The 23,324-nt window shown below is 42.4% G+C and overlaps 1 protein-coding gene across 1 annotated transcript in view; it reads left to right on the top strand.

Annotated features, from left to right (window-relative positions):
* The window catches only part of arhgef10la (Rho guanine nucleotide exchange factor (GEF) 10-like a), a 309,208-nt gene that overhangs the window by 250,577 nt on the left and 35,307 nt on the right, over window positions 1–23,324 (top strand). The window contains exons 17-19 of the mRNA XM_039015885.1: window positions 15,773–15,987; window positions 17,420–17,577; window positions 20,568–20,710. Of these exons, the coding sequence (XP_038871813.1) occupies window positions 15,773–15,987; window positions 17,420–17,577; window positions 20,568–20,710 (516 nt within the window). The remainder of the gene's footprint in view (window positions 1–15,772; window positions 15,988–17,419; window positions 17,578–20,567; window positions 20,711–23,324) is intronic.

Here is a 23,324-nt window from a genome sequence, read left to right as displayed (position 1 = left end):
AGTTTCATTTTTTGGTGCCCCTCCTTTCTGGAAAGAATGGGCAATTGATGGGGTAATCCTCCTAAAGTAGGTTGATAAATCAGGTGGATAAATTGGGTGGATAAGGCCAGACAGTGGAAGAAGCCCTCTAGGAAGGCTGTGCTCCCTATCTGGGACTTAATTGTTTTAGTGGTTATCCTTAAGACTCTGAACTCTACTCACACACCTTACACTGACACACACACACACACACAGACTACATACGCCCACACACATACCATTCACACACATGCACACACACACACACACACACACACACACACACACACACACACACACACACACACACACACACACACACACACACACACACACACACACACACACACACACACACACACACACACACACACACACACACACACACAATGATGACGACACGTGTTTCCTTGCAGGTAACCACCCTCCTTGGGTGCTTGGAATCATTGTTCTTCCTCTGTCAATCATGGTTACCTGCAAGGAAACACGTGCCGTCATCATTGCTTTGCACAAAAATGGCTTCACAGGCAAGGATATTGCTGCCAGTAAGATTGCACCTAAATCAACAATTTATCGAATCATCAAGAACTTCAAGGAGAGCGGTTCAATTGTTGTGAAGAAGGCTTCAGGGCGCCCAAGAAAGTCCAGCAAGCGCCAGGACGTCTCCTAAAGTTGATTCAGCTGTGGGATCGGGGCACCACCAGTACAGAGCTTGCTCAGGAATGGCAGCAGGCAGATGTGAGTGCATCTGCACGCACAGTGAGGCAAAGACTTTTAGAGGATGGCCTGGTGTCAAGAAGGGCAGCAAAGAAGCCACTTCTCTCCACGAAAAACATCAGGGACAGACTGATACTCTGCAAAAGGTACAGGGATTGGACTGCTGAGGACTGGGGCAAAGTAATTTTCTCTGATGAATCCCCTTTCCGATTGTTTGGGGCATCTGGAAAAAAGCTTGTCCGGAGAAGACAAGGTGAGTGCTACCATCAGTCCTGTGTCATGCCAACAGTAAAGTATCCTGAGACGATTCATGTGTGTGGTTGCTTCACAGCCAAGGGAGTGGGCTCACTCACAATTTTGCCTAAGAACACAGCCATGAATAAAGAATGGTACCAACACATCCTCGAGAGCAACTTCTCGAGAGCAACCATCCAGGAACAGTTTGGTGACGAACAATGCCTTTTCCAGCATGATGGAGCACCTTGCCAAAAGGCAAAAGTGATAAGTGAGTGGCTCGGGGAACAAAACATCGATATTTTGGGTCCATGGCCAGGAAACTCCCCAGACCTTAATCACATTGAGAACTTGTGGTCAATCCTCAAGAAGCGGGTGGACAAACAAAAACCCACAAATTCTGACAAATTCCAAGCATTGATTATGCAAGAATGGGCTGCCATCAGTCAGGATGTGGCTCAGAAGTTAATTGACAGCATGCCAGGGCGGATTGCAGAGGTCTTGAAAAAGAAGGGTCAACACTGCAAATATTGACTCTTTGCATCAACTTCATGTAATTGTCAATATAAGCCTTTGACACATATGAAATGCTTATAATTAAACGTCAGTATTCCATAGTAACATCTGACAAAAATATCTAAAGACACTGAAGCAGCAAACTGTGTGGAAATGTATATTTTTGTCATTCTCAAAACTTTTGGCCACGACTGTACAGTACCTAAATAATAAGTAAATAACAATGATTGAAGTGTTTTGCAATGTTTTGGCAACATTGAGCTTGAGAATGTCAAGTGCTGCAGTTATGTAGGCTACATGTGTGACAGGTTGCAACACATGATACAGTACCTACCTTGAAAGATCAAGTTTTGCAAAGAGTCCAGCATCCACTGTTACCTACCATGCAATCATCACAGAAAGATTTTCAAACAGCATATATCTTCACCTAAGTAAGTGTTCTTCCCAAGCTACTGTATGTCACATGCCTGTAATTTATTTCCTAACAACATCCCAAAGTTAGGATTATTATTTTTTGGAAGATACACAATATCATAATAAGAGCCAGTGGAACCATGAATAAACAACTGGTCGGGCGCTCTGCTCTCCTCTGCTCACTCCCCCACTCGTCTCAGATCTACCTCCCTGGCAGGCTTGTCAAATGAGGTATGACACTAATCATGTTAAAGTGAGATGGGCTGGTGGGATTTCTGCTGGCTTTGATCACAGCAATGCCCATGTTTCTAATCAGTCTGATTCACATGCATTTCCCTGTTTGTCTACATTCGCCGCTTCACTCCCCTTCTCTGACTGGTGTATTTCCCCCTTATACCATATATGACCTCTCCTCTCACCCTCGTCCTCAGCCACTCCAGATTTCAGACAAGTTCAGATTCATCCTCATGGTGTGTAACGTGGTAAACAAAGCAGGACTGAAACAGAATAAGAGCTAAGATTTTAGAATGAGTCATTGCCAACGTTACAAACTTCAGCGTTCACTTAGCCTCACCACCAAGGCATGTCTATGTTCATCGTCTTACACTGCCTCCCTCGTTCCAGACCCATCTAATTACTGCTGTCAGAGCAGTTAGATACTTTAAGGAAGTTCCTGCTGCACTCTGACAAAACAACAGAACTCTGGCCAGGGTACGACTCCAGATATCTATTCCAACAAACATGTAGGGATGAGTTTGTCAGGACACAGTCATTTCACTGGGTCTGTGGAGGAATTGGATGGAGAAGGACAGGGGCAGTTGGATGTGTGGGTGGTTAAGTGTAGGAGTTGGGATTGCTTCAGGCTCTTGTTACACAGAGCCACTTGTCTTGAAGCTTTGTTTTCGGGGAGCTCGTCTCTGTAGCTTTCCCCGTGTAACAGTCCATTATTTGCTCTGGCTCGCTAGCTAGAGCCCAAGGGACTTTTCCCTTCCAGATCAGCATGCTGATACAAATCTAACAAATGATTGCATGCAAATAAGGCCAGGGAGGGGAGTCAAAAGGGTCTAAAGACTATATTTATCCCAAGTCTTATTCACATTTTATTTATTTATTTATTTCACCTTTATTTAACCAGGTAGGCAAGTTCTCATTTACCATTGCGACCTGGCCAAGATAAAGCAAAGCAGTTCGACACATACAACAACACAGAGTTACACATGGAGTAAAACAAACATACAGTCAATAATATAGTAGAAAAATAAGTCTATATACAATGTGAGCAAATGAGGTGAGATAAGGGAGGTAAAGGCAAAAAATGGCCATGGTGGCGAAGTAAATACAATATAGCAAGTAAAACACTGGAATGGTAGATTTGCAGTGGAAGAATGTGCAAAGTAGAAATAGAAATATTGGGGTGCAAAGGAGCAAAATAAATAAATAAATAAATACAGTAGGGGAAGAGGTAGTTGTTTGGGCTAAATTATAGATGGGCTATGTACAGGTGCAGTAATCTGTGAGCTGCTCTGACAGCTGGTGCTTAAAGCTAGTGAGTGAAATGTGTTTCCAGTGTAGTTCGTTCCAGTCATTGGCAGCAGAGAACTGGAAGGAGAGGCAGCCAAAGGAGGAATTGGCTTTGGGGATGACCAGAGAGATATACCCGCTGGAGCGCGTGCTACAGGTGGATGCTGCTATGGTGACCAGCGAGCTGAGATAAGGGGGGACTTTACCTAGCAGGGTCTTGTAGATGACCTGGAGCCAGTGGGTTTGGCGACGAGTATGAAGCGAGGGCCAGCCAACGAGAGCGTACAGGTCACAGTGGTGGGTAGTATATGGGGCTTTAGTGACAAAACGGATGGCACTGTGATAGACTGCATCCAATTTATTGAGTAGGGTATTGGAGGCTATTTTGTAAATGACATCACCGAAGTCGAGGATCGGTAGGATGGTCAGTTTTACGAGGGTATGTTTGGCAGCATGAGTGAAGGATGCTTTGTTGCGAAATAGGAAGCCAATTCTAGATTTAACTTTGGATTGGAGGTTTTTGATGTGAGTCTGGAAGGAGAGTTTACAGTCTAATCAGACACCTAGGTATTTGTAGTTGTCCACATATTCTAAGTCAGAACCGTCTAGAGTAGTGATTCTGGACGGGCGGGCAGGTGCAGGCAGCGATCGGTTGAAGAGCATAGTTTTACTTGTATTTAAGAGCAGTTGGAGTCCACGGAAGGAGAGTTGTATGGCATTGAAGCTCGTCTGGAAGTTGGTAACACAGTGTCCAAAGAAGGGCCAGAAGTATACAGAATGGTGTCGTCTGCTTAGAGGTGGATCAGAGACTCACCAGCAGCAAGAGCGACATCATTGATGTATACAGAGAAGAGAGTCGGCCCAAGAATTGAACCCTATGGCACCCCCATAGAGACTGCCAGAGGCCTGGACAACAGTCCCTCCGATTTGACACACTGAACTCTATCAGAGAAGTAGTTGGTGAACCAGGCGAGGCAATCATTTGAGAAACCAAGGCTATCGAGTCTGCCGATGAGGATGTGGTGATTGACAGAGTCGAAAGCCTTGGCCAGGTCAATGAATATGGCTGCACAGTATTGTTTCTTATCGATGGCAGTTAAGAAATCGTTTAGGACCTTGAGCGTGGCTGAGGTGCACCAACGACCAGCTCTGAAACCAGATTGTGACTTACATAATAATAATAATAATGTGACTCCCGTGGAAAGTCCATCTTTGCTATTCAGTGTCAGTTTTTGGGAGGGACATTACACTTCAGTTGGACAGTTGCATCAGTCCCATAGAGAGAAAAACAGCTTGGAGAATCCTGTTGAAAACCCATGATGACTTCACTTAATGATTGGAGAGAATTATTTGGAGCCTCCTAATTGAAATTTCTACAGCTCTAGGTTTACCTAGTGACATTGGCAGGCTTGACACAAGGCCAATATTTGATTTGACTTATTATTTGATTTATTAGGATCCCCATTAGCCGACGCCAATGGCGACAGATAGTCTTACTGGGGTCCGACACATAATGAAAAAGACATTACAGACAAAAGACTTTACAATTCACATACACTACCATTCAAAAGTTTGGGATCACTTAGAAATGTCCTTGTTTTTGAAAGAAAAGCAGACTTTCTGTCCATTAAAATAACATAAAATTGATCAGAAATACAGTGTAGACATTGTTAATGTGGTAAATGACTATTGTAGCTGGAAACGGCAGGTTTTTTATGGTATATCTACGTTGGCGTACAAAGGCCCATTATCAGCAACAATCACTCCTGTGTTCCAATGGCACGTGGTGTCAATTAATACAAGTTTATCATTTTAAAAGGCTAATTGATCATTAGAAAACCCTTTTGCAATTATGTTATCACAGCTGTAAACTGTTGTCCTGATTAAAGAAGCAATAAAACTGGCCTTCTTTAGACTAGTTGAGTATCTGGATCATCAGCATTTCTGGGTTCCATTACAGGGTCAAAATGGCCAGAAATAAAGACCTTTGTTCTGAAACTCGTCAGTCTATTCTTGTTCTGAGGCTATTCCATGCGAGAAATTGCCAAGAAACTGAAGATCTCGTACAACGCTGTGTACTACTCCCTTCACAGAACAGCGCAAACTGTCTCTAACCAGACTAGAAAGAGGAGTGGGAGGCCCCGGTGCACAACTGAGCAAGAAGACAAGTACATGTCTAGTGTCTAGTTTGAGAAACAGACGCCTCACAAGTCCTCAACTGGCAGCTTCATTAAATAGTACTCGCAAAACATGTCTCAACGTCAACAGTGAATCAAATCAAATCAAATGTATTTATATAGCCCTTCTTACATCAGCTGATATCTCAAACTGTTGTACAGAAACCCAGCCTAAAACCCCAAACAGCAAGCAATACAGGTGTAGAAGCACAGTGAAGAGTGAAGAGGCGACTCCGGGATGCTGGCCTTCTGGGCAGAGATGCAAAGAAAAAGCCAAAACTCAGTCTCGCCAATAAAAAGGAAAGATTAAGATGGGCAAAAGAACACAGACACTGGACAGATGAACTTTTTCTTTATTTGTCTTTTGAAACCAGGTTTGCTGTTTTCTTTCGCTATATAAGATGGAAGGGAGTTCCATGCACTCATGGCTCTGTATAATACTGTACGTTTCCTTGAAATTGTTCTGGACCTGGGGACTGTTAAAAGACTGCAGGACATGTTTTGTGGAGTGTGGTGTCAAAAAAGCAGAGCATCTCTTTATTATGGACAGACCTCTCCCCATCTTTACAGCCATTGAATCCATATGTTTTGACCATGACAGTTTACAATTTAAAGTAACACCAAGTAATTTAGTCTCCTCAACTTGTTCAACAGCCACACCATTCATTACCAGATTCAGCTGAGATCGAGAACTTAGGCAATGATTTGTACCAAATACAATCCTCCAGTTTATTACTGACCACCCATTCCAAAACCGAATGCAACTCTTTGTTAAGGGTTTCAGTTACTTCATTAGCTGTGGTTGCGGATGCGTATATGGTTGAATCATCAGCATACATGGACACACATGCTTTGTTTAATGCCAGTGGCAAGTCATTGGTAAAAATAGAAAAGAGTGGAGGGCCTAGAGAGCTGCCCTGCGGTACACTACACTTGACATGTTTGACATTAGAGAAGCTTTCATTAAAGAAAACCCTCTGAGTTATATTAGATAGATAGCTCTTAATCCATGATATGGCAGAGGTTGAAAAGCCATATGTTTTCTCAACAACAGGTTATGGTCAATGATATCAAAGGCTGCACTGAAATCTAGCATTTGGTCAACAGTTTGCTAAGAGCTGGCAGCAAGCTGATAGGTCTGCTGTTAGAACCAGTAAAGGCCACTCTTGGGTAGTGGAATGACTTTGACTTCCCTCCAGGCCTGAGGACAAAGGCTTTCCTCCAGGCTCAGATTAAAGATATGAGAGATAGGAGTGGCTATATAGTCGAGTAACATCCTTAGTATCTTTCCATGTCAATGCCAGTACCAACTTTACAAAATTCTAACATACACTGCTTTTCTTTCATGATTTGTTTTTTAATGTTTTTTTTAATGCATTTTACTTCCAATGGTTTTTTGGTGAATAAACCATCTGATTCGATGAAAGATGGAATTGAATTTGTCTTTCTGCCCATATTTTCATTTAAAGTACTCCAAAGTTTATATCATTAAAACCTGTAACATCCTATGTTTCACCGAGCCGTGGCTGAACGAAGAAACGGACAATATAGAGCTGGCGGGAAATTCCATGCACCGGCAGAACAGAGATGGTACCTCTGGTAAGATGAGGGGTGGGGGTGTGTGTCTTTATATCATTGATATTGACTTCATAATACAGTTTCTTCTTTTTGTTGAGTTTAGTCACATCATTTCTCAATTTGCAATAAGTCAGCCAGTCAGATGTGCAGCCAGACTTATTAGCCATTCCTTTTACCCCATCTCTTTCAACCAAACAGTTTTTCAATTCCTCATCAATCCATGGACCCTTAACAGTTCTAACAGTCAGTTTCTTAACATGTCCATGTTTATAAATAATTGGAAGAAGGAATTTCATAAATTCATCAAGTGCAGCGTCTGGACTCTCCTTATTAATCACATCAGACCAACAAATATTTTTTAACATCATCCACATAAGAGTTACAGCTAAATCTTTTGTATGACCTCTTACACAGTATTTTAGGTCCCGCTTTTGGAACTTTGGCTTTCCTGGATATAGTCACTACATTGTTATCACTGCATCCAAAGTTCTACATTATTAGTAAAAATGTGATCAATGCATGTTCCTGTAGTGTTTGTTAACATCCTGGTAGGTTGATTAATAACCTGAACTAGATTTAAAGGCACTGGTTACAGTGAGAAGCTTCCTCTTGAGTGGACAGCTTGATGAAAACCAGTCAATATTCAGGTTTCCAATTAAGTAGACCTCTCTGTTTACTTCACATACACCATAAAGCATTTCAAACATAATATTTAGATACTGACTGTTAGTACATGGTGGCCTATAGAAACACCCCAAATGAAAAGGCTTTTAGATGAAAACTAGTCAATATTCAGGTTCCCAAGAAAGTAGACCTCTCTGTTTACATGAAATCAAATCAAACTTTATTTGCCACATGCGCTGAATACAACAAAAGTAGACTTTACTGTGAAATGCTTACTTACAAGCCCTTAACCAACAGTGTAGTTCAAGAAGAAGAAAATATTTACCAAGTAGGCTCAATTAAAAAGTAATAATAAAAAGTAACACTATAAGAATAACAAAAACGAGGCTATATACAGGGGGCACCGGTACCGAGTCTGTGTGCAGGGGTACAGACTAATTGAGGTAATCTGTAGGTGGGGGCGAAGTGACTATGCATAGGTAACAAACAAACAGCGAGTAGCAGCAGTGTACAAGAGGACAAGAGGAGGGTGGTGTCAATGTAAATTGTACGGTGGCGTTTTTTAATAATTGTTCAGCAGTCTAATGGCTTGGGGGTAGAAGTTGGTGAGGAGCCTTTGATCCTAGACTTGGCGTTCCGGTACCTCTTGCCGTGCGGCAGCAGAGAAAACAGTCTATAACTTGGGTGACTGGAGTCTCTGACAATTTTATGGGCTTTCCTCTGACACCGTCTATTATATAGGTCCATAGATGACAGGAAGCTTAGCCCCAGTGATGTACTGGGCCGTTCGCACTACCCTCTGTACCGCCTTATGGTCAGATGCCGAGCAGTTGCCATACCAGGTGGTGATGCATCCGGTCAGGATGCTCTCGATGGTGCAGCTGTAGAACCTTTTGAGGATCTGAGGACCCATGCCAAATCTTTTCAGTCTCCTGAGGGGGAAAGGGTTTTGTCGTGCCCTCTTCACGACTGTCTTGGTATGTTTTGGACCATGATAGTTTGTTTGTGATGTGGACACCAAGGAACTTGAAACTCTCGACCCGCTCCACTACAGCCCCGTCGATGTTAATGGGGGCCTGTTCGGCCCGCCTTTTCCTGTAGTCCACGATCAGCTCCTTTGTCTTGCTCACATTGAGGGAGAGGTTGTTGTCCTGGCACCACCCTGCCAGGTCTCTGACCTCCTCCCTATAGGCCATCTCATCGTTGTCCATGATCAGGCCTACCACTGTTGTGTCGTCAGCAAACTTAATGATGGTGTTGGAGTCGTGTTTGGCCACGCAGTCGGGGGTGAACAAGGAATACAGGAGGGGACAAGTACACACCCCTAAGTGGCCCCAGTGTTAAGGATCAGCGTGGCAGTCATGTTGTTGCCTACTCTTGCCACCTGGGGAGCGGCCCGTCAGGAAGTCCAGGATCCAGTTACAGAGGGAGGTGTTTAGTCCCAGAGTCCTTAGCTTAGTGATGAGCTTCATGGGCACTATGGTGTTGAATGCTGAGCTATAGTCGATGAACAGCATTCTCACATAGGTGTTCCTTTTATCCAGGTAAGAAATGTATTTTGGGTGAATAAACAATTTGATTCCTGATTCCGGATTAGTCTCCCGCTCCGTGAAAGCGGCAGCTCTAGCCTTTAGTTCGATGTGGATGTTGCCTGTTATCCATGGCTTCTGGTTGGGATATGTAGGTACAGTCACTGTGGGGACGACGTCGTCGATGCACTTATTGATGAAGCCAATGACTGAGGTGGTGTATTCCTCAATGCCATTGGATGAATCCCGGAACATATTCCAGCCTGTGCTAGAAAAACAGTCCTGTAGTTTAGCATCCGCGTCATCTGACCAGTTCCGTATTGAGAGAGTCACTGGTACTTCCTGCTTTAGTTTTTGCTTGTAAGCAGGAATCAGGAGGATAGAATTATGCTCAGATTTGCCAAATGGAGGGTGGGGAGAGCTTTGTATGCATCTGTGTGTGGAGAAAAGGTGGTCTAGGACTTTTTTCCCCTGGTTGCATGCTGGTAAAAATATGGTAAAACTGATTTAAGTTTGCCTGCATTCAAGTCCCCGGCCACTAGGAGCGCCGCTTCTGGGTGAGAATTTTCTTCTTTGCTTATGGCCTTATAGAGTTGGTTGAGTGTGGTCTTAGTGCCAGCTTCACTTTGTGGTGGTACATAGACGGTTACGAATAATACAGATGAGAACTCTTTTGGTAGAAAGTGTGATCGACAACTTATCATAAGGTACTCTACCGCAGACGAGCAATACCTCGAGACTTCTTTAACCTGTTTGGGCTGCAAGCCCGACGTCGGTACACTTATGACAACAGCCAGCTCAAAGTGCAGGGCGCGAAATTCAAAAGATATTTTTTTTAAATATTTAACTTTCACACATTAACAAGTCCAATACAGCATATGAAAGGTACACATCTTGTGAATCAAGCCAACATGTCCGATTTTTAAAATGTTTTACAGGGAAGACAAAATATGTAAATCTATTAGCTAACCACGTTAGCAAAAGACACCACTTTTCTTACTCCATCAGTTTCTTACTCCATCAGTAGCTATCACAAATTCGACCAAATAAAGAAATAAATAGCCACTAACCAAGAAAAAACTTCATCAGATGACAGTCTGATAACATATTTATTGTATAGCATATGTTTTGTTCGAAAAATTTGCATATTTCAGGTATAAATCATAGTTTACATTTCAGCTACAATCAGATATTGCACCGAAAGCAGCCATAATATTTACAGACACCAACGTCAAATACCTAATTACTCATCATAAAACATTTCTGAAAAATACATAGTGTACAGCAATTGAAAGACAGGCATCTTGTGATTCCAGACAATATTTCCGATTTATTAAATGTTTTACAGCGAAAACAAAATGTAGCGCTATATTAGCGTAGCCACAATAGCCAGAAACACTTGGGCGCCCACGACCAGTTCACATGCACGACAGATATTAGAAATAGCATCACAAAATGTTTCTTACTTTTGGTGATCTTCCGTCAGAATGTTGGACAAGGTGTCCTTTGTCCAGAACAGTCGTTGTTTTGATCTGGAACGGCAAATATCCCTCTTCATTTAGCATGCACACTAGCCGAGTGGCACGGATCTCTCCAACGACAACAAAGTCAGAGAACGGAACACGGCAAAACTCCCGAAAAAATTTCAATAATCTGATTAAACTATATTGAAAAAACATACGTTACGATGATATGGTAACATGTATCAAATAAAATCCGAGCCGGAGATAGTTGTCGTCCATAACGGCAGCAAAACAGAAGGCAATCCCACTGTCCAAGTCGCGCGCTTCAGAGTACCGGAAATGAGGGACACGTCATACAAAGAGCTTGTATTCCAATTCAGATGAAGATAAACACAAAATTTCTTCTCTCACAGCCTCTTGACACCCAGAGGAAGGCGTATGAAGTGTACGTAGACTCTTACGTATCATGACCATGTATAGGCAGGAAGTTGAACAGAGCATATATTTCTGACATTCCACTTCCTGGTCAGGAAAAGTGCTGCAGAATGAGTTCTGTTTCACTCAGAGAAATAATTCAAACGGTTTTAGAAACTATAGAGTGTTTTCTATCCAATAGTAGTAATAATATGCATATTGTACGAGCAAGAATTGAGTACGAGGCCGTTTGAAATGGGCACTATTTAACTGGCTACTCAATACTGCCCCTTGCAGCCATAAGAAGTTAATATTAGACATCGCGCACCAGCTGTTATTGACAGAAAGACACACACCCCCACCCCTCATCTTTCCAGAGGTTCCATCTCTGTTCTGCCGGTGCATGGAATTTCCTCTATATTGTCCGTTTCTTCGTTCAGCCACGGCTCGGTGAAACATAGGATGTTACAGTTTTTAATGTCCCGTTGGTAGGATGATCTTAATAATAGGTCATCAATTTTATTTTCTAACGATTGCACTTTAGCAAGGCGAATGGAAGGCATTGGGAGTTTACTCGCTCGCCTCCGGCATCTCAGAAGGATCCCGTTCTGCGTCCCCTTTTCCGGCGTCTTTTCTTCACGTAAAAGGCGTGGATCTGGGCCTGTTCCAGTGAAAGCAGGATATCCTTCTTGTCTGACTCGTTAAAGGAAAAAGTTTCTCCCAGTCTGTGGTGAGTGATCGCTTTTCTGATGTCCAGAATTCTTTTTGGTCATAAGAGGCGGTAGCAGCAACATTATGTACACAATAAGTAAAAAAATAAGTTACACAAAACTGTATAACGTCATCCATGTTCATTGGCGCCATCTTAACCAGATACACTATCAATCTTTTCACATATATTATTTAGATACTGACTGTTAGAACTTGGTGGCCTACAGCAACACCCCCAAAAAAAGGCTTTAGATGTGCCAGGTGAACCTGCAACCACAACACTTCAATAACATTTGACATAAGATCTTCTCTAAACATTACAGGGATATGGCTCTGAATATATACAGCAACACCTCCCCCAAAAGCATTCCTGTCTCGTTTATAGATGTTATATCCTTGTATTCAATATGAGCGTGATACTTGCAGAATCAAGCCTCTATTCAGTCAGGCAGCCACTCAGGCCTACAGCAGAGAGTGTGGAATCCAGAGGGGAAGTGGGGGATGATTGCCAGGCCAGTTTTGATTATGCCAGGTGTTTTTTTTTTGATGGACTGCTACTTGTGGCTGACACAACGTGTGTTGGTGAACAAGATATGTCGAACTCATGCCCCTGTAGACACTATGGACCACAGGCAAAGGAACACCACTAACATACAACCACCGGTCAATGTGCCCCCCTCCTAATGACCAATAACCTTGTCTCATTCTGTCCATTCTGTGAAGATGAGTTTTAATGGGGTCACCTTGTCATCTGATTCAACAGTCAACAGTATTTCATCCCTTCATTGGGATTGAGTTTGTCATTGCTCAGTACCCGACTCAAACATTAAATCAATCATCTTAAAGAAAACCCTCAATTATCAAGCGAAGCACAGCCTTTCAAAGTACAGTATTTTTTTTTTTAAATCTCTCTGTTCTTCGTTGATGAAAAGATCTGAGTTTTAGAAATTGTTTGATGTTCTGGAGATGACATTATGAATCCATTACAGTCTGTGGTCTCTGAATCTGAGGGATATTTAAAAGTGAGGGAGGACTATTGACAGGATTTGAAAGGATATTTGATTTTAACTTTAGTCTCTGCTGAAACTGCTGACAAGTGTGAATATCAGAGCTAAGAGGAATTAATTATTGTAAGCATGAGCAAGTCACTAAAAAAGATGGCCCATAGTCTCGTATCCAAAATATTTCTCAACCACCATTCACCCAGACCCTATTCGCCTGTGTTGTGTTTCGGCACCCGCATACTAGGTTTGGTTTGATCCTAGCAGAACTCGGCTTGGTGAAGCAAACTTCTGTGCCTCGCATACTACCCTAAAAGACTGCTTGAAAAAATGAGAAAGAAGCAGAAATATTAGTTTGTCTTCTTGAGCCAACGTAGAAACAACATAGCCATAACACTTCCTCTAAATAGTCACAATTAATCTAACATAAATCAAGAAATCTGTAATAAGTTTTGACATTTTTGCAGAGAAGGTCATAGTTGCACAATTTAACATTCACAAAGATGTTTGGTTCAGTATTTCTCAAGCAAATTTTATTTTCTGAAAACTTTTTGTCTCTCGTTGAATGACAACAAAGAACTGTTGACCAATCACAGACGAAGTAGACTTCGGCTACCAAATGGACTTGGCCTCAAGAAGAAATGTCAAACAGCCGTAAAAAAAAACCTGCCGAACACTAAAGCGAACAGATCATAATATATACCCAAACTGCTTAGACTGGGAAGCATGTTTGCTGTGACTGACGGTCTTTACTGACCTTTACATGACCACCTCATTCTCTGCTGATGGCTAGGGGAGAAGATATCTTGACCCAGATACAGTTGAAGTCGGAAGTTTACATACACTTAGGTTGGAGTCATTAAAACTCATTTTTCAACCACTCCACAAATGTATTGTTAATAACAAACTATAGTTTTGGCAAGTCGGTTAGGACATCTACTTTGTGCATGACACAAGTAATTTTTACAACAATTGTTTACAGACAGACTATTTCACTTATAATTCACTGTATCACAATTCCAGTGGGTCAGAAGTTTATATACACTAAGTTGACTGTGCCTTTAAACAGCTTGGAAAATTCCAGAAAATTATGTCATGGCTTTAGAAGCTTCTGATAGGCTAATTGACATCATTTGAGTCAGTTGGAAGTGTACCTGTGGATGTATTTCAAGGCCAAGCTTCAAACTCAGTGCCTCTTTGCTTGACATCATGGGAAAATCAAAAGAAATCAGCCAAGACCTCAGAAAAATAATTGTAGACCTCCACAAGTCTGTTTCATCCTTGGGAGCAATTTCCAAACGCCTGAAGGTACCACGTTAATCTGTACAAACAATAGTATGCAAGTATAAACACCATGGGACCACACAGCCGTCATACCACTCAGGAAGGAGACACGTTCTGTCTCCTAGAGGTGAACGTACTTTGGTGCGAAAAGTGTAAATCAATCCCAGAACAACAGCAAAGGACCTTGTGAAGATGCTGGAGGAAACAGGTACAAAAGTATCTATATCCACAGTAAAACGAGTCCTATATTGACATAACCTGAAAGGCCGCTCAGCAAGGAAGAAGCCACTGCTCCAAAACCGCCATAAAAAAGCCAGACTACGGTTTGCAACTGCACATGGGGACAAATATCATACTTTTTGGAGAAATGTCCTCTGGTCTGATGAAACAAAAATACACTGCTCAAAAAAATAAAGGGAACACTAAAATAACACATCCTAGATCTGAATGAATGAAATATTCTTATTAAATACTTTTTTCTTTACATAGTTGAATGTGCTGACAACAAAATCACACAAAAATGATCAATGGAAATCAAATTTATCAACCCATGGAGGTCTGGATTTGGAGTCACACTCAAAATTAAAGTGGAAAACCACACTACAGGCTGATCTAACTTTGATGTAATGTCCTTAAAACAAGTCAAAATGAGGCTCAGTAGGCAATGAGTTGAAAAACTACAAACCTCAGATTTCCCACTTCCTGGTTGGATTTTTCTCAGGTTTTTGCCTGCCATATGAGTTCTGTTATACTCACAGACATCATTCAAACAGTTTTAGAAACTTCAGAGTGTTTTCTATTCAATACTACTAATAATATGCGTATATTAGCATCTGGGCCTGAGTAGCAGGAAGTTTACTCTGGGCACGCTTTTCATCCGAACGTGAAAATGCTGCCCCCTAGGAATTCAGTCCGGCTTTCAACTTACTCTTGAAAGTTATTATTGTAGAATGCACAAGGTTCAATTTCGAAATTGGGTAGTGTATCATCTGTTTTCCTCCTGTCATGTAAGTCATTGCATACCTTAGAGAACTATTTATAACTTGTCAGAAATGTCCAGATCAACAAGCCTTTGTCAGCTAACGTTTTTTAGCTAGGTTTTTTAGTCCATAGATTTTGTAGTAATTTTTGAGTCACTAAATATAACATGAATACACATTATACGTGTGATATTTGTATGAAATTGCAAGGAAATTTGCTTTAAAACTGCACATTCTCTCCACCGACGAAGGGTTTGAACAGAGAAATTGACATAGAAATAGACATGGCGCGTACGTGGGATGTTCCCTAATGCTGGTAGGGGTGCCTGAGTGAAAAGGTTTGGCAACCCCTGCTCTAGGTGACGTGTGCTGTCGTATCTTAATGACCCAACTTTTCTCTCTGTAGGTAGCCAGTGAGGAGTATCCCACCGTCTCTCTCTGCAGATAACTAGTGGGAGTATTTTAAGGACCTTCCATACCCAACTTTTCTCTCTGTAGGTAGCCAGTGAGGAGTATCTCACCGTTTCTATCTGCAGGTGACTAGTAGATGAGTATTTTATTGACCTTAGATACCCACTTTTCTCTCTGCAGGTGGCCAGCGGAGGGGATGTCACCCAGGGGCAGGTGGAGATATTCTCCCTGAACAGGCCCACACTGCGCCCAGTGAAGAGCTTCCAGGTGGGGGCCCCAGTGAGGTGTCTGGAGTATGTGCCTGAACCCAGACCCTCAGAGGAGGTGGAGGCTGTAGCTTTCAGGAGCTTTACTGGGGTGGGGAACATCATCTGTTTGGGACTAGATGATGGAAGGTGAGGAGAACACAGCTCTTAGAGAAATGGTCAAATACTGTAGTGTGAGTTACACAGCAATATTCTTGTATTTACTGTTGTTGGCATCACCGCTATCATCCTACTCTGAAGTCAATTTGTTTTCACAGAGAGTCATAATGTGTATTCAATTTATGTAAGGCTGCTCTCAGACTAGTAGTAGTAGATCGGACCAAGAAATCAGAGTTGATTTCATACACATTGAATCCTGGTGCACAACCATTTCTTATTTTCCTGTCTACTGTCTGTATTTTCAGATTTCTACTGCATGTGGTGATTGCATTACTTTCTCAGAACGAGAAAACAGTCTTCTTGCATTTGAGATGCAAGATATTGCCAGTTACTGTAGTTATTTTCTCTGCAAATGTTTCTGTTATTCATTTGGGCACCAGAATAAAATGAAATGTGTGTCATTTATCTCTTTATGTTAACTCATTCCCTCAACTCATTCACTCTTGTATATTTGTCCTGAGATGAGAGAAAATACCAATGATGTGTATAAACCCTGGATGACTGACATGGTGGCGCTGTACTGAAGCCACTCCACAGCTGGTACTCCTCTATTGTAAAAAAAACAAAAAGCTATAGAAATGCATTTATTAAATGTTTACATTCATTTTTGGCAAGTATATTCTGTTACAGACACCTTAATTAATTATTTTTAATTGTATTATGCGAACTGAACATAAACATGTTAAATAAATAGTACTAATGTCCCCACTTCACAAAGAAATACAAAATACCTGTAATTTTGTTCTTGAAACATTATATTGAAATTGTAGAATTATATTAATTCCTATGGAGGACTGCTCCTTCTGGGGAGTACCCATAGAGTACCACAATATGAGTCATAATACCTAGAGAGATTCACGTACATGGTTATCAAAAAGTAATTCCAGGGTAGGTCTACACGAAACACAGCCCTTATATTAAGTGTTTCTAAAATTCCCTATGGGAAAGATCTATGGTGGAAAAACAATTGGAATCCTTTCCCTGTTTGACCGCTAGATTTTATTTGGTATTATGACACCTCAATATGGCAGCTGGTGGCATCAAAGCCTCTAATTGGCCAATACATAGCATCAGCAATCCAGGGTTTATATATACATGTACATCATTGGAAAAGACAGAGTGTAATAGCAGCACAATTTCAGCATTTATTTTAGCGGGACACAATAGAATGACTGTCAACTCCGAAGTTAGTTCTCTTTCAAGACAAAAAAAGTAATTGTAAAGAAGAAAAAAAAGTGCAGCACAGTCACTGAAGTTCAGATGGAATCGAGAAAGAGCGAGAGGCTCCACACACAATACTGAAGCTACAAAGTGCCCAGTTACATCAAATGACACATTAACGAGGTACTCTGTCTTCATAAGTTATGTTCATTTACGCTGTTCCTGCTCCTTTTCCTTTCAGCATCCTGGTGTATGGCAGTGTAAACACTGAGGCCCAGTGCCTGTTGAACCTGCGGAACCCTCATAGCTGCCCTGTCCTGTGCCTCAAACACTGCACCAACTTCCTGTTTGCTGGGCTCAGGGATGGAACCATGATGGTCTATGGAAGAAGTAATGGAGGTAAGAAGGTCTCTCCCTGGACTCACGAGTGGCGCAGTGGTCTAAGGCACTGCATCGCAGTGCTAGTTGTGCCACTAGACATTCTGGGTTCGAGTCCAGGCTCTGTCGCAGCCGGCTGCGCCCGGGAGACCCATGGGACGGCGCACAATTGGCCCAGCATCGTCCGGGTTAGGGGAGGGTTTGGCCTGCAGGGATGTCCTTGTCCCATCGCAGACTAGCGATTGCTGTGGCAGGCCGGGCGCAGTGCATGCTGACATGGTTGCCAGGTGTACTGTGTTTCCACTGACATATTGGTGCGGCTGGCTTCCGGGTTAAGTGGGCATTGTGTCAAGAAGCAGTGCGGCTTGGTTGGGTTGTGTTTCGGAGGACGCACGGCTCTCGAACTTCGCCTCTCCCGAGTCCGTACGGGAGTTGCAGCGATGAGACAAGACTGTTACTACCAATTGGGGAGAAAAACGGGGTAACAAATAGAATAATAAAAAAAAGGTATCTCCCTGTATGTCAGGAAGATAGTCCTCAGATTTAAATCCAAAATGGCAGAATTGTTGAAGCATTCTCTCATAGCAATTTATTTAATGTCAGTAGTCATAGATGGACACTCAGAAATACATGTTTCAAGCCATCACCATTATAGCAATGAAAGCAATTGCAGTACAATTAAAGCAGGAGAATGGAATACATTTATAAATATGTCACGCCACTAATACTCTTACAAATATTAGCTAGTAATTGATATTAATTCAGATAATCATTGCATTCACTCAACAATGTGTAAGGATTGTATTATATTGTATGGAATGTGACATTAAAATGGATAGGTTATTTTGTTATTAGACATTATTAACAGGGCTTGTATCTGTAACAAAAATGGCTTTTGATTTAGTAATCCAATCAAATTAGTAGTGCAATTATGAGTCGTACTGTTTCCTTGTTTCAATTTGTACATCTGTCGATTTGTACATGCTAATGTATGTCTCAATCTGCTGCAGTGAATGCTTCAGTGAGTGTGTAAGAAACATATTTTCTGTCATGCATTCAGTCTGCTTGCGGAGACATGTAATGCGTGATAGGATTTTCAGGGGATTCCATCAAGTGGATACATTTGTGAAAAGCAACTTAATTTCAGACTAGCAACCTTGGAAAATATTGCCTTAAAATACCTATTTTAATGCCCATTGTTGGTGATATTCCCTGCCAGTGTAAAGAAATGACACCTGAAGTCACCATACAGTGGTAGGCGTGGTTGTGCTTTGGTCAGTCAGGCATATCATACAGTAGGGCCAGGAGGCTTAGTTAGCACAATCTCAACATTCACTCTCCCAGTCACCTCAGCCTGCGGGAGCACAATGGCTTTATCACCGTGCGGTGTGGTGTGGTGCATCTGTCCTGGCTGTGTCAGTGTGGCTGCCTGCATCTCCCCAGCACTCTACTCTGCTCTCACCTCCAGCCATGCAGAAAGGATGATTAATTACGCCAGTGTGCTGCGTGTAGATTAAATATGACTATTCATGTTATGTAAAATTAATAAATAAAAAAGAGGGAGAAGACAGGTCAATAGCTCTGGAGTGGAGTGTGGATGGTGTCAGGCAATGTTTGTGCATTTTGCACAGCTGTTAAAGATTGATGCCCCTGGATGGTACACTACTGCCTGGAAACCATGTCTGCAGGAGTAGGAAAATATCAAGTCCTCACATGGGACTTCTATCAAAAGGCATATGAACAGCCTTCCCAGCACATTGTTGCTTAGCTGAAAATCCCAATGTCATTTTTCCTTTTGTGGTGCGTGTGGTAGAGCAGTGACATCGCTTGTGCATGGGCCGAGGGGACTTTTAAAAGACTGAATTTGAAAAGGTGGAAGAATGACATTTAGAACACGACAAGCAATTAACCTGGGCAAGTCAGAAGTCATTGTGAAGCTATTCTGGTTTGAAAGGCAAGATATAAACAACTAAAAATGATAATTAAATGGCTGTGTGCACTTTCTTCTTAAATGTTGCTTCATTAACGCACTGCAAATGAAAAGCTTATGTAATGCGCTTTATAACACGTTGCCACAGAAGCAGGTATGGGTGCCCGTGATTACAACTCAAAGGAAAAAGGTCTGCTTCATTTTCACACTGATGTGCAAAAAAAAGAAAGTTGCGATAAAGAAGTTGGAAAGCTGATTAAATTGTATGGCAGATATTAGCATATGGTATTAAGAATGAATTATTGTTTAGCGCACGAGTCTCAAAACATATTCCAGAGACACTGCTTTCATAAAATTGTGATTCAAGCTGGTGTGTACATGCGTGAGTACGCGTGTACAGTATGTGTGTATGTCTATTTGTGTGTATGTGCGCGCATGTGCATGCTTAGTTGCGCGTGCCCGTGTGTGTTTGTGAAACAGTAAGTATAAGTATTTGTATGTGTTTTCAGTTCGGAATATTTGTAGCAAACACCAGGGCAAGTTGCTTCAGTATAAGTAGAGGAAATATAGTTTAATTGCCTTGCTCAAGGCAACAGCTGCTGAATCACTACATTTCATAGTCAAACAGAAAGTGTTGCATGTATTTAAAACATAATCATTAAATGGTGATAACAAGTCATGATTTTGTCAGCTGTTTTAGCAGAGCTTTGATTTGTCCATTGTAAAGTAGGAGTAATGGGGCGTCAGGTACCCTAGGGGTTAGAGAGGCGAGCCAGCAGCCGAAGGGTTGCCAGTTCTAATCTGTTGGGAAGTGAGCTGGCAACCGGAGGATTGCTGGTATCAAATTCTAGATGCTTTTGCCTGCCGTTGTGCCCTTGAGAAAGGCACTTTACCTCCCACAACAACTGCTCCACGGGCACCCTTCTACAACCTGTATGTATGTGGATCTTTCGGTGGGGTTGGGATAAAAAAGCGGAAGTAACATTTCGGTTGGAACTGTGTACAACTGACAAATAAAGTGATCTTAAATCTTCAGTTTAAAGTGTTCTACTCCTGAGTGTTGGTTGTGTTGTGTTCTCAGGTGAGCTGTGGGAGCCAGACTCCTGCAGGACTGTTATTGTGGGCCCAGAGCCGGTGCGGACTCTTCTGGAACTGGAGGACTCTATGTGGGCCAGCTGTGCCAACTCTGTGACCGTCATCAAGGGCTCCAGCCTTGCCACCCAGGTACAATAGGAGATGCACCAAGTGTTTTATAGTTTGCACAACAGCACACAAACACATACCTCCTGAAATGCCCCTGAAAAGCATCTTCACTTCCGCCTGGCATACTTTTCACAACTGCCTTAGAGCAGAGGCTCACGCACAGAATAGTCTCAACAAGCCTGTCTTTTACTTCAACTCAACACACTTGCTATTGGAATTGTAAACTATATTCGAACTCAAAACTCCTTGAGTTATACATTATTACTTACCCTGAGTACAGAATGAGCTTTGAGGCAGCAGTGGCTCTCTGTGCTTGTACACTTTCCTGCCTGTCCAGTCCTCTGGAGATCAGAGCTTAGCCAGCTGAGTGACCACGCAAAGGAGACAAGGTTCTGTCTGGCTGGCTCCAGCATATCCCTCCTCCGCGTTGAACAGGCGTGTGTGCTCAGGTCGTCGCTGGTCGCTCCTTTCATAACTTTGTCTTCCTTACTAATGCACACCCTAGAGGGCTGACTTCACTGGGGCTGTGATGCGGAACTGGGATCAGGGAAGCAGCGCTTGCCCCTGGGGCTAAGCAATAACTTCGTGATGGGGGCAGGCCAGGGTCGTGATCACTCAGACTCACCCCTCTCTACTACTTTAGTGGTCTAGCCCATTTACCTAAGTTAGAACAGCCTTACTGTCAGCTCTGCTCTATCTTGAATTGATGATCCTTGATAGAGCCGGCAGTTAACACAGAAGGCTACACTGTGCTCCCTGCAAAGCTCCTGTGTAAATGGGCAGCACCACACTGGTGTGACATCGCAGTGTGCCGAGCAAACAGAATAAAGCCCCTCAGACAGTCCTGTGGATATGCATCCATCTCTCCTCCTTCTCCTCCTCTCCACCCTTAGTGGGTTTGAAGCGACCTGTGTGTGTGTGTGTTCTGCATTGTGACAGAGCTATGGGAATGGTCCATCTGCCCACAAAAAGAAGGGTTCTAAATCAGGCCTGTCGTCAAAGCCTAACCAGGCAAGACAGCATCGACACATGGGCCTTTGATCAATATTGACAGGCATGGCATGTCTACCTCCCTCTCCTCCCAACTCTATAAGATCCGCCTCCTTCCTCCTGTCCTAAGCATGCCCACTTTCATCCTTCTCCCTCTCCATGCCCAATCCCCTCCATCCTTCCTTCACCTCCATGGCTGTGTGATTGTGGCTGTGGATTTGCTCCTCTCCTAAGAACAGACACATTGTCAAATCAAATCAAATCAAATGTTATGTCACATGCGCCGAATACAACATGTCAAATCAAATCAAAACAAATGTTATTGGTCACATACTGTACACATGGTTAGCAGATGTTAATGCAAGTGTAGCGAAATGCTTGTGCTTCCAGTTCCAACAGTGCAGTAATATCTAACAAGTTATCTAATAATTCCCCAACAACTACCTAATACACACAAATCTAAATGGATGGAATAAGAATATGTATATATAAATACATGGATGAGCGATGGCCGAGCGGCATAGGCAAGATGCAATAGATGGTATAAGATACATTATATACAGTGGCTTGCGAAAGTATTCACCCCCTTGGCATTTTTCCTATTTTCTTGCCATACAACCTGGAATTAAAATGTTGTTTGGGGGGTTTGTATCATTTGATTTACACAACATGTCTACCACTTTGAAGATGCAAAATATTTTTTATTGTGAAACAAACAAGAAGTAAGACAAAAAAACTGAAAACTTGAGCGTGCATAACTATTCACCCGCCTAAAGTCAATACTTTGTAGAACCACCTTTTGCAGCAATTACAGCTGCAAGTCTCTTGGGGTATATCTCTATAAGCTTGGCACATCTAGCCACTGGGATTTTTTCCCATTCTTCAAGGCAAAACTGTTCCAGCTCCTTCAAGTTGGATGGGTTCCGCTGGTGTACAGCAATCTTTAAGTCATAAATGTTTCCCCTTAAACCACCTGAGTGTTGCTTTAGCAGTATGCTTAGGGTCATTATCCTGCTGGAAGGTGAACCTCCATCCCAGTCTCAAATCTCTGGAAGACTGAAACAGGTTTCCCTGAAGACATTCCCTGTATTTAGCGCCATCCATCATTCCTTCAATTCTGACCAGTTTCCCAGTCCCTGCCGATGAAAAACATCCCCACAGCATGATGCTGCCACCACCATGCTTCACTGTGGGGATAGTGTTCTCTGGGTGATGAGAGGTGTTGGGTTTGCGCCAGACATAGCATTTTCCTTGATGGCCAAAAAGCTACATTTTTGTCACATCTGACCAGAGTACCTTCTTCCATATGTTTGGGGAGTCTCCCACATGCCTCTTGGCGAACAACAAACTTGTTTGCTTATTTTTTACTTTAAGAAATTGCTTTTTTCTGGCCACTCTTCCATAAAGCCCAGCTCAGTGGAGTGTACGGCTTAAAGTGGTCCTATGGACATATACTCCAATCTCCGCGGTGGAGGTTTGCAGCTCCTTCACGGTTATCTTTGGTCTCTTTGTTGCCTCTCTGATTAATGCCCTCCTTGCCTGGTCTGAGAGTTTTGGTTGGCGGCCCTCTCTTGGCAGGTTTGTTGTGGTGCCATATTCTTTCCATTTTTTAATAATCGATTTCATGGTGCTCCGTGGGATGTTC

The sequence above is a fragment of the Salvelinus namaycush genome, chromosome 20 (genome assembly GCF_016432855.1).
Source record: "Salvelinus namaycush isolate Seneca chromosome 20, SaNama_1.0, whole genome shotgun sequence".
In the NCBI taxonomy this organism is placed as follows: domain Eukaryota; kingdom Metazoa; phylum Chordata; class Actinopteri; order Salmoniformes; family Salmonidae; genus Salvelinus; species Salvelinus namaycush.
Note: the sequence above shows the minus strand (reverse complement) of the source record. Positions and strands in the feature narration are given on the sequence as shown.